The 12,337-nt window shown below is 39.5% G+C and overlaps 1 protein-coding gene across 6 annotated transcripts; it reads right to left on the reverse strand.

Moving 5' to 3' along the window:
• Positions 1-3,324: 3,324 nt before the first annotated feature.
• On the reverse strand, positions 3,325-12,066 carry LOC114265246 (anamorsin homolog 2). 6 transcript variants are annotated; one of them, XM_082921763.1, is made up of 6 exons: positions 11,350-12,030; positions 7,024-8,119; positions 6,663-6,829; positions 6,441-6,568; positions 4,759-4,948; positions 3,325-4,048 (listed from the first exon to the last, which is right to left on the reverse strand). In XM_082921763.1, exons 2-5 carry the CDS (start codon positions 7,046-7,048, stop codon positions 4,867-4,869), a joined length of 402 nt encoding a protein of 133 aa, XP_082777889.1. In that variant the 5' UTR covers positions 7,049-8,119; positions 11,350-12,030; the 3' UTR covers positions 3,325-4,048; positions 4,759-4,866. The 6 variants fall into 6 exon arrangements, 4 of the variants coding, with proteins under 4 accessions (XP_082777889.1, XP_082777886.1, XP_082777887.1 ...); XR_014365036.1 differs by lacking the exon at positions 7,024-8,119 and having other exon boundaries at positions 6,663-6,834; positions 11,764-12,046; XR_014365035.1 differs by lacking the exon at positions 11,350-12,030 and having other exon boundaries at positions 7,005-8,006.
• Between the last annotated feature and the right edge of the window lie 271 nt (positions 12,067-12,337).

The following is a 12,337-nucleotide window of genomic DNA, read 5'->3' on the forward strand; positions in this document are numbered from 1 at the left end:
CACTTGGAATATAGGAACCTTAACTGGTAAAACAATGGAATTGGTAGATGTTATGATTAGGAGGAGAGTTAGTATAGCTTGCGTACAATAAACTAAGTGGACGAGTGAGAAAGATAGGGAAATTGAGGATACCAGTTTTAAACTGTATTATAGTGGTAAGGATAGACGCCGGAATGGGGTAGGAATCTTAATTGCCACGGGTCTTTTAGAGAATATAGTGGCGGTCATTAGGAAAGGAGATATGATTATATTAGTTAAACTAGTTATTGGAGGGAATATAGTGAACGTTATTAGTGCATACGCCCCTCAAGTAGGATTAGATGATCAGACTAAGAGGAATTTTTGAGAGCAAATGGATGAGATCTTTCAGGAGATACCCGTAGAAGAGAACCTAGTTATAGGTGGAGATTTTAATGACCATGTAGGCATAGATAAACTAGGCTATGAAAGGGTGCATGGTGGATACGATTTTGGTGACAGAAATGAGGCTAGAGAGAGTATTTTAGATTTTGTGTTGGCTTCTGACCTGGTGGTGGCCAATACTATGTATAAGAAGAGCGAGCCTTTAAGAGTGGGTTAGTTAAGAGCCAAATATATTACTTCTTAGTGAGAAAAGTGGACTGCCTAAAATGCAATGATTGTAAGGTGATTCCTGAAGAGAGCCTGACCTCTCAACATAGGATTTTGGTACTAGATTTATGTTTTAGAGGGAAATACCAAACTAGAAAGAATGCTGGGCGTCGTAGGACGAGATAGTGGGACCTAAAAGATTATAATTAGAAATATTTAAGAATAGAATGGATAAGGAAGGTACTTGGGACTTGGAAGATGATACTAACACTATATGAAACTCGATGGCCAATTGTATAAGGAGAATTTCAAGAAAAGTGCTTGGAGAGTCAAAAGGAATGGGACCCAGTTCTAGGGAAACTTGGTGGTAGAGGGAAGAGGTTCAAGCGATAGTTAAGGCAAAAAAAAAGTGTTTTAAAAAGTGACAAAATGATAGAACTGAGAAAAACCTTAAGAGCTATAGATTAGCTAATAAGGAGGTCAAGAAAGTAGTGAGAGAGGCTAAGTTGAAAGCTTATGATGACCTATACACTAAACTAGATAGTAAGGAGGGAGAGAAGAGAGTATACAAACTTGTTAAGATACGGAAGAGGAAGAGATTAAAGAGAGATGGAAGAACTATTTTGAGAAACTATTAAATGAGGAACATAGAGGTATGACAATAGGAGAAGAAATAGCCAGTAATACGATAAATCAAGACTATAGGTTCTATCTCAGGATTAGGAACTTGGAAGTGGAGATTGCATTTAAGAAGATGAAATCAAATAGGGTTTTAAGACCAAATGATATCCCTATTGAAGCTTGGAAGTGTTTGGGTAAAAAGGAGATTGTTTGGTTGACTAGGTTGTTTAGCAAAATTTTGTTGACTAGGAACATGCCAAATGAGTGGAGGAATAGTATTTTAGTGCCAATCTATAAGAATAAAGGAGATGTCCAGAATTGCAACAATTATAGAGGAATCAAGCTAATGTGTCATATAATGAAAGTGTGGGAGAGGGTGATAGAACGCCGATTGCGAAATATAACAGAGGTGTCAGATAATCAATTTGGGTTTATGCCTGGCAGGTCAACAATGGAAGCGATCTATTTTTTGAGAAGAGTAATAGAAAAGAATAGAGAAAAGAAAAGAGAAATTCATTTGGTATTTATCGACCTCGAGAAAGCATAGGATAAAGTTTCCCGAGATATAATATGGTAGGTGTTAGCGAAGAAATGAGTGACAAAATGTTACATTGATGTGATTATGGACATGTATGAAGGGATGGTAACCACTATTAGATCGCCTGCTGGAGAGACAAATGAATTTTCTATCACTATAGGGTTACACCAAAGATCTATCTTAAGTCTTTATCTTTTTACTTTAGTTATGAATGAGTTGACGAGAAATATCCAAGATGATGTGCCATGGTGTATGCTTTTTGTAGACGATATAGTGCTAGTGGATGAGACTAGAGAATGAGTTAATACAAAGTTGGAGATTTGGAGAAAAGCTCTTGAATCTAAAGGATCTCGGATAAGCGGAACTAAGACAGAGTACATGGAGTGTAAATTTAGTAACAGTAACAATGAAAGTAAAGGAGAAGTGAAGATTGAGAACTAAGAACTGCCTAAGAGTGAACATTTTCATTATTTAGGGTCGATTATCACAACAGCGGGGGAGATTGATGCGAAAGTGGCCCATAGGATTAAGGTGGAATAGTGTAAGTGGAGAAGTGCGTCTGGGGTACTGCGCGATAAACGAGTACCCACTACACTTAAAGGTGAGTTCTATAGAACGACTATTAGACCAGCGATGTTGTATGGGACGGAGTGTTGGGCAACTAAGAAACAACATGTAGATAAGATAAATGTGACTGAAATGAGAATGTTAAGGTAGATGTGTGGCAAGATTAGACAAGACAGAATTATGAATGAGTGTATTCGGGAATGGGTAGGAGTAGCACTGATAGAAGATAAGTTGAGAGAGAATCGATTAAGATGATTTGGTTATATTTAACAGAGACCAACAGAGGTAGTAGTGAAGAGATGCGATGCTGTAACGGTAGATGGAAGTGTTAGGGGACGACAGGGTAGGCCTAGATTAACATTGGTTAGCGTTGTAAATAAAGATATGGATCTACTTAATTTGACTAACAAAATGGCCTTTGATAAGGCCGTATGGAGAAGAAGGATTCATGTAGCCTATGATAGGACTTAAAGCTTGATTTGGTTAGGTATTTTTAAGAAAGCACAATATAATAGTTCTATTCGGAACAATGTTCAAGCTCGAACTAAGTCCAGGCTAAGCCTTTCGAAAGATGTTAATTTTGAGTTTTGGGGGTGAGGGGAGTCGAACCTGAGACTTTGGAAAGAGCAAACCCCCAAATCTCAAATCTCATCCACCAAGCCAAACTCTTGGGTTACTAGATCTACAATTTGCAATCGAATTTAGATAAAACCCCGATCCAAACCACACGAGTTGAATTGAATCCCTATGCATAAATTAAAACCATGCAATAATCACATTACCATGATTATTGTGCATTTGAAAAGACTTGAATGGTTTTCTTTTGATTTATTTCCATTGCATAAATAAGTTAATAATACTAGGATATGCATATATGATTCGAACAAAACTATTCTATTCTGGTGCTGCAAGATTTGGCATGTCATCTAAAACTAATAATATGTTCTGAAATTCGGACACAACTATTTTAGTGCAGTTCGGTTTTGTTGGCACATAAAGCATCAATTCATCAAAGCAAGAAAAACCACTATCAACAAAAGAGCAGCACAAGCAGAAAATGATACCATATACCGTTGAATAACACCAATACAATGTTCTGGAAGCTTGTTAGCAACTTAAAATCAAGATGACAGAGCAATAAATAGTACAATCACACTGCTAAAAACATTGATGAGCACAGGTGTTTACACATTTATCAGTTCTCAATAATATATATATATATATATCGTTCTGTATACATAGGGGCCGTTAGAGACCCCAGATCAATCTTGAATAACTCCCTTATCTATGCTAAATTGTACAAGTGATATGAGGTTAACTATTTTCTGTTGCCAGAACTATTTTCACTTTGTATTTGTCCATGTGTTAAGAAGCCAGAAGCAAAGTTGATAATTGGATAGAAGTGACTTAGCTGTTACCAGCACTAGTACTTCCTTATATTCACTCAACTACGAAGCTTCACCTGCCTCCCACGCCGTGTTTTTTTGTTTTTGTTTTATATTTCGATGATGTGAGATTCTTGAAGTTGCTGGCCAGAATGTAGCCTTTGTTCACTTTCTTTTGCACTTTGGTAACTAACTGGTGTAGAAAGGGGCATTTCATAACTTATAGGCTGAACTCTGCGACTCTGCATATACTGCCTTCTTTTCTCCTTTTCACGGTTCTTTTGGTCTTCTGTCATTCGTGCTCGGCGTCTACGCTGATAGAGACGATTTCTTTCATGTATTCGTTCCCGAACAAGATAACTTTCATCTAATACAATAACATAAGAAGGAAAGTAAGTTTAATGAACATAATTATTAAACCTATCAAACCTCAAAATTAAGAGACAGACTCAGCACAAAAAAAAAAAAAAAAAAACAAGTATTTTTAATTTTTGATCTCTTGTTGAAGATATGCAATATTAATATACAATATAAAAAAGTTATTTTACTTATTTTATAGTAATTATACAATAATATATACATATAGTGTTACATATAAATATATAAAAAGTGTCGAACACATATCCCACACCTTTATTTGTTGGATGTCCAACACAGGTATCTGATTTATTTTGAAATCATGCAACACATGGTTTCATGTGGTTCACTGAAGGCAGTAAAATCCACGACAGAGTATAGATGGTTCACTGTTATTAGAAAATACACAAGCTTATCTAAAATAGTTCTTTTTTGAAAGCATAAATCAAACATACCCAAAATGCAAAAACAAGACTCACTTTATACGAGCATATACTTCACTCATGTATCAAATAATGCTACTTTAAATTTTAATGAAACCATAAAATTTAGATAAAGGAAATGAAGAAACTAAAAAGAATTAGAAATGAAACAGTGCACAATTTTTGTTTTTATTTTTTAAAAAAGCAAATATTTTAGGTTTGATAAGCTTTATGGTACTCATAAAAATCATTGGGATGGCATATGAAGTGCATAACAATAATGTCCAAAAAATCCAACCTTGCGGCAACTCAAACATTTTTGAATCTTCAGCTGTAAACAAAGTATCTTCGTCAATTAAGTCATCAAAATCCTCAATCTGTTGTTGTGATGTGCCATCTACTACAATCATAGAGTTTTATGCTTTGTGCATTTGTGCCTTCTGAACAGAAGAAACTTCCACAGTATCATATGTTTTTTTGGCTTTGATCTGCACAGCCAACAATATCACAATAAACATCTTCCATCCTAAATGAACAGAACAAAATTCAACAATAAAAAATTAATAAAGAATGAGAAGTAAAAAACGTTTGACCAAATATTGTATTCTGCCTATAGATTTGAGCATCCTATTGGATGAAATGTCTACCACGATTCTAAACCCATAACAGTTTAAAGATCAAATGACCAGCAGGCTAGGAAGCATGGTTGCAGTTACAGGTATGGGTACACTGATATGGCAAATTCTTAAAAAAAAAAAGGGCAGAGGCACGGCTGGAGTACGTGTAACAGTACCGGCCGGTATTCATACAGAAATATTTTTAAAGTACTCATGCTTCATATCCAGCAAGTAACTTTAGGTCACAACAAATGTACATAAAACAAAATTAATCTTGAAAGATCAAAAGGTAAAAATAAGAAAAGGGAAAGTAAAACAACTGGCATAGAATTGACAGAGAAGAAAGCATCCTTGTGAAATAAATATCCAAAGACCAAGTAGAATAAATTAGCATTTGCTTGCACAAATTTATGGTGTAATCTGCACATTCTATCAAAAGATGAGTCTACAATAATGCATGCATTTACACGGGTGACAGGAACAGCAACCTGGGCTTGACAAGAAGTGTGACTTGGCTTCGGAATGAGATTTTTTTAGCAGTCTCTGGTTTTGATTAGCCAAATAGAGCATAAATGATGGTATACTTGCCACCATTACATTAACTTCCTTCCTCAAGTCACCTCAACAAGGAATTTCATTAAGTGACTGGTTTCTTCATGCTTTGACTTTACCAGTCATAAACAAAGATTACAATTTACAATTATCGATCAGGACTACTTTATCTCAAAATGCAGTGATTCAAGTTTTCAAAACACTAAACTTCTGTGGGGACATGGGCATTGGGCAGATAAGAATCTCCTTGATAGAGTAACTTTAAAGAATATGAGTTGCGCAACTACAGATGGATCAAAAAAGGTTTAAAATTTTGATTAGTGTTACCTTGGGAATGGTTGAAATCTCTTAAAAAACATGAAATTTTCTTCTGTTGAAGTTTTAATGTTGTAACAGCAATTTCAGCAGGTTTATCAAAACCACTGAAGATCAAGTACATTAAGCAGAGTTGCTACAGTGTTCTATTCTGGGGTGGGATGGGATTCACTCATTAAGTAATTGACATTATCAAGACCCTTCCAAGGAAAAATGCTTGCCAATAAAATCACATTTGTCACGAGGGCACTCTTTTCCCTCATCAGCCAGAGGAATTGTGTATTGTTGTACTGTTGGCAACATACCACCAAGTATCATGTGTAGTTTATATCACATTCGGGTGATCACAAAGCTAACAGTGCATGCCTAGGAACTGGCTAGGTGAATATGCACCCCATGCAAGGCAATGACATCAATCGACCACTTTTATATTCGGTAATAACAATAAAAAAGCTAACAAAATTAAGTAATTAGTATTGTAAGTTGAAAGGATCACCGTAAGTAAAAATCTTGAGATGTAGAATCGATTTCAGCTAAGTGATCAAGGCATTCAAATTCCTCAATTGCATAAAACCCTGCAAATAAAAGGTTCCGCTCTAAACAAGCCCTCGACTCCTCCAAAACCTAAAATTAGAGATCCACATCGACAATAATTTAGCACTGCGGAGGATAATAGAAAGCAAAAGCACACCAAGTATTATATCTTAGTAAAACTTACAAGATCTTTGTTCCTGTAGAAGAAGGATGGTTCCTGTAAAAACATATTGCCTCCAGGCTTAAGCACTTTGGCCAATTCTAATAGCCATAGTTGGGTGTGAAAACCAGGCTTCTCTGAGACTGAAATAATAGTAGACAATGAAGATGACTTAAAATAAAGGCTTCCTTCTGCACTAAAAAACATAGATACAAACATTATTAGAAGCATATTCCACATTATTACTAAATCAAACAAACATTACTTTGAAATAAAACTTCCACACACACACACACACACACACACAGAACGAAACAAAAAACAAAAGAAAGAAGATAATAAAACAAAAAATTGTGAAATTCAAACCTTGGAATTACATGATCACCTTGTAGGTCCACATGGCAACCCATGTAGAAGGCACATCACCTCCTCTACTGAACTTGTTCTCATGTGTCAGCCTCATGAGGTGAAACATGGACTGATGGGATCTCACCACGAGTAAATCCTCCCTCCATGATAAGTTTCATCCGCCTGAAGCTAACGTGCAAGTTACATTAGTCTCAAGCCAAGGCATTCTGAGGCAATATCCAAGGAGCCTCCTAGAGAGCTGAGTCTTCCTCTCCTGATTGACTTGAGTTTTTGCCTAAGGATGCCCATCTGCACTCACGCCAATATGCTTGGATCTCCCTCGTTTTGGCCGAGTGAATTTTCTGCTTGAGTGTACTCGTATGATGTACACTTCATTTTCCAATGGCACCATGATGCTCCTACACTTGCCTAAGTCGAGAGTAGAGCCTAGGGTTCCCTCAAGAATGGTTGGAGTTAAGGGTTTATCAAGGTGCTCATCCCACCTTCCCTCGAGGGACTAATACCTTGATTGGTCTTCCAAAATAGAAATAGAGAGATCTTACATAAAGACAGCTCTAGATTATGACAAACATATGTGGTGTACTCCTCCTGCCCAACGAGCTTGCCCCATTACTCTTGCAACTGAGAAAATATTGGTTTCACCATCTCCACTACTACTAATTGGGGTCATTCCACTAAGAAATGTTAGACCATGCAGAGAGCCAGTCACTTGTCCCTCAACCACATGCCTTCAGCACTTGTGATATACTGAGTTCCATGGTTTGGCTACTCCTACAAATAGTGAGCCTCCGTCTGCTTTGTCTCCTTGCAAGAAGCAATCTCTTCCCAACCCCTAGGATCTGGTTCTCCATCTCCACTACCTCTATTATTGCTCTCTCCCTCTCCTCCCAAGACCATCTCTACTGCTCACCCAGCCCATCTTCAATGATCGAATTACATCAATGGCCATAGTATTTCCCATAAGGTTCCCTTTACTAGCTTACTTATCTCCAACAGCCCACACACCTTAAAGCACCTCAATTTCCAAGCTTACATAAGAAGCTAACCATCCATTTAGTTACCAAGATATTTGAGGGAAATAATAGAAAATTCTAAAACAATTAGAACTGCAGCTAATCTGTGAGGCGGAGAGACCGTCTCCCTCGGTGTGAGCGAGGGAGACGGGTGAGTGTGTGAGTGAGGAGTGTGTGAACTCCTCCTCTATTGTAATCTTTCTGTAATATCTCCATTGTTATAGTGATAACTGGCTACTCTCCCGTGGACGTAGGCATTGAGGCCGAACCACGTTAAATATTGTGTCTCCTTGAGTGTGAGTGTGTTTTTCTGCATGGAATAATTTCTACAAGGTCTTGGGCGGGATCCCAGATCCCAACAAGTGGTATCAGAGCCTCGTTGGTGGCGTTTCAGAACAAAAACAGCGTGTTGTTTGAAACTGCCCAGAAATCAAGTTGCTCGAAATCAAATTTTGAGCACACCAGGAGCAAGAGCTCGAGAAGAGGAGTCCAGAAATATAAAGCAGACACCCAACGGAGGCCGGACGCGCTCTCACGCGCCCCTAGAAGTTGGCGCGTGAATCCCAGTCTCGCCACGCGCCACCACGCGCCGTTCATGCAACCGGCGCGTGGTCCCAGTCTCACCCACGCGCCCCACGCGCGGCGCAAGGAAGACGACGACTGAGGGAACAGCGCGTGCCATACACGCGCCATCAACACGCGCGCCACGTCATCACCACGTGGCACAGTTGTCAGCCATGGGGCTGCCACGTGGTCGCCACGTCATCGTCCAATCATCGCCACGTGGCAGACACGTCATCGCCGCGTGGCAGACACGTCCTCGCCACGTCATCACTCTGAAGAAAGATCCAGTGCTACGCGGCAATGGTGCAGCCGCAGGAGGAAGGATCCAGTGCTTTGCGGCGAAGGTACAGCCGTAGATCTGAGGCGTACAAAATGTTTTGGCTAGATCGAAGCCATTTGGAGTCCGTTTTTGGTGATCCAATAGTGGTTTCCGACTATTTGGAGTATTCCGAACACATCTGTACGGTCAGATTTTGGAGACGGAGTTTCTGTAAAAAGAAGGCAGATTAAAGTGGCGGACGGCGTTAGGGGCAGTGGACGGAATATTTCGTTGGTACACGGAATATTCCTTGAACTTCTGAAAATTTCAATTTGGCCCAGAATTTTCAGAAAATTGTGGGGTGGCCCAGCTTTCGAGGATAGTTTTCAGTGAGGTCCCCGAAAATGCAACGAAGGTTGGTTCTAGCTAAACGAACCGCTCCGGACGCAACCGCGAGTTCAGAATAGTGAAATTCTGAACGGTTTGGAAAGATTGTCAAAACATGGGTGTTTGCCATCTTCAATACTCGAAGGAAGGTTGCCGGATATTATGGAATGTTGCGGATTCACTGAAGAGGTTAGAATGGACAGATTCTGACCAGATTGGACAACCAGATACAGATTGAGATAGATCATTGAAGACCAGAGGAGATCAGGCTTGATCAAATGGCAGATCGAGGGAGATCAGGATTGGTCAGGGGCGATCAGAGGATTGCAGAAATGATTATCTCCGGAGTTCGTTGGAGGATCTGGTTCAATCAAAAGAGAAGACCATTCATCGACGGATAGATGATTTGGCAACCAGTACAGGCTCAGGGAAATACTGTGGATGTTGGAGCTACTGTATACGAGAAGGTACTAATGGTATGTGGACATGTAGAACAATAGTTGCAGAGGAGCATACTAAGCGCAGAAGTACAATTGCAGACGTGCAACAGTGCAAGGGTACGCTAGAGTGTCATACAGAGGCGCGAGAAGAGTGTGCAGCAACGGGTTGTTGACAGTTCACAGAAACTTCCAGATAGAGAAATTGAGACAGGTAAAACGCAGGAGTGCGTGCCAAGGAGTGGCAAGTCTTATTTCTCTATGGTGGTTTCTTTAGTTCCATGTCAGCAGATGATAGAGTTGATGCAGATCTCTCAAGCAAGCTTGACGCAGGGAGACCAGAAGCCATGGGTGCGAGCACTATGCACGGAGTTGCATAGTGGTAACTTGTACAGACCGGTGGAAGTTGTCTTGGCAGAAGGGCTAACTGTCAAACATCAGTACGGACGTACAAGTGAGACAGAACCGAACATCAGGGATTGCAGCACAGATAACAGGCGTATGAGATCGCTGGGAAGTTGTTCTGAAGTGCAGAAAGCAAAGGCTGGTTGTTCAGAAATAAGCTCCGAGCAAGGAAAAATGAGGATGTTTGATGTGTCAAACTCTGAAGTTTTCTAGTTGCTCCAGTGTTCATCCTGCAAGGAGTTACACGGTAATGCAAGGGTATCCCGAGCAGGGGTGCAGGACATCCAATCAGGGGGTGTCCAAATATCTTGGTTACGCAAGTTCAAGCATAGCGTCTCAGTAAAGGCATCCGAGACAGAAGCGTGGAAGAGATCTGTGGGAGATAGGAGCAAAGGCTCTCTCCAAATCAGAGAGTGGTGTGAGTTGAGTTGAGGATGTAGGATTCCCTCCTCCTCTTATATCTCTGGTGTATTATCTCTAGCTTCAGGGGGTGCAAGCATCTCAGTGAAGAGATGCAGACTATGCTGAAGACATCCGAGACAGGAAGTGTGGAAGAGATCTGTAGGAGATAGGAGCAACGGTTCTCTCCAAATCAGAGAGTGGTGTGAGTTGAGTTGAGGATGTAGGATTCCCTCATCCTCTTGTATCTCTGGTGTATTATCTCTAGCTTTCAAGGGATGCAGCGTCTTAGCGAGGAGATGCAAACTGTGTTGAATTTGGGCGTGACAAGATTGGCAGTAGGTTTTGTTGTGAATCACCTCACATGGGCTGAGGGGGTGATTTGTGGGATATCATCCCATGTGAGGGGTGATTCCCTTCACATGTGAGTACACAAGCTTGCCAACCTACAAATGTACAAAGGTGATCTTTTCTTATGTGTTGGCCATGTGAAAGAAGTTGCAACATGTGGAGAAAGAGCTGGCCATGTGCAAGGACAGCCAAGCTCTCCCTATTCTGTTAGTGTATAAATGGAGGCCGAGGGAGAGAGAGAGAGAGCAGAGTAAGCCACAGAGAGTGAGATATGTGAGGCGGAGAGACCGTCTCCCTCGGTGTGAGCGAGGGAGACGGGTGAGTGTGTGAGTGAGGAGAGTGTGAGCTCCTCCTCTATTGTAATCTTTCTGTAATATCTCCATTGTTATAGTGATAACTGGCTACTCTCCCGTGGACGTAGGCATTGAGGCCGAACCACGTTAAATATTGTGTTTCCTTGAGTGTGGGTGTGTTTTTCTGCATGGAATAATTTCTACAAGGTCTTGGGCGGGATCCCAGATCCCAACATAATCCTCCCTTTGGTCTCCAAGCAACTTGGATAATTCAAAGTATTGCTATCTTTCTTTCCACTACGTTCACTGTAGTTTTAAAATCGAAATCTGATATTTAATTTTTTTTCTCCAATAAAAAATAATCTACCTCAAGAGGATATAGTAAAGTGTAGGTTTTTCTTGACTCGGGCACTAATCATGTTCCCCTGATTCTAAATTTTATAATTTATTTCCTTTTCCCAACTTTTCTTAGGAACCAAACAAGATCATAACACATAAAGATCAAAACCCCATAGTTGAATAAATGAATAGAACAGTGACAAAGAACTTGTAGAAAACTGAAATTAGTTTTTTTTTTAAAAGAAAAAAAAAAAAGAAAAAACACACACACACAGAGAAAGAAAGAAGTGTCTAGGGCTAAGTACTGACCAAGAAGAGAGGCCTGAGTGATGATCCTGAAATCCTTGAGGGCAACAGAGAAATGCTGGAGTGCCCACAAGACCACTGTTGCATTAACAGAGATTGAGTCTGTAATTATCAACAACCCATTCTCGAACTCCATTACTCTCTCTCTCTCTCTCTCTCTATATATATATATATATATATATATGTATCTGCAACCAGCTAGACTGTGTAGAGAGAAAGAGCGGAGTTGGGGTTGTTGTGGGGGCTAGAGCGTGAGAGTAGCGAGACTGTGTAGAGAGAGAGAAAGAGCAGAGTTGGGGTTGTTAAAATAGTTAAAATAAAAAAAAGTAATAAAATAGATTTTTTTAATTTAATAAGATAAAATATTATATTTAATTCATAATTATTATATTATTTCTCTTATAAAAAAATTAAAAAAGTCAAAAGTCCTTCCTAAATCAAACTTTTTAACTCTAGGCTAAAATAACAAAAAAAATAAAAAATAAAAAAAATCAACCCACTTCCTAAACCAAGCCATATATATATAAGGGGACTATCATTAATGACTTTTTTCATTGCATATTATTAAAAAATAGGA

This window comes from Camellia sinensis, chromosome 3 (genome assembly GCF_055761805.1).
Source record: "Camellia sinensis isolate YWXY chromosome 3, ASM5576180v1, whole genome shotgun sequence".
Taxonomy (NCBI): domain Eukaryota; kingdom Viridiplantae; phylum Streptophyta; class Magnoliopsida; order Ericales; family Theaceae; genus Camellia; species Camellia sinensis.

Coding starts and splice junctions, on each gene's coding strand:
- LOC114265246 (XM_082921760.1), bottom strand. CDS start 11,896: ATGGAGTTCGAGAATGGGTTGTTGATAATTACAGACTCAATCTCTGTT. Junction 6,830..11,763: donor CACTCAGGCCTCTCTTCTTG/GTCAGTACTTAG, acceptor TTTTTAGTGCAG/AAGGAAGCCTTTATTTTAAG. Junction 4,949..6,440: donor TCTCAAGATTTTTACTTACG/GTGATCCTTTCA, acceptor TTGGCTGTGCAG/ATCAAAGCCAAAAAAACATA.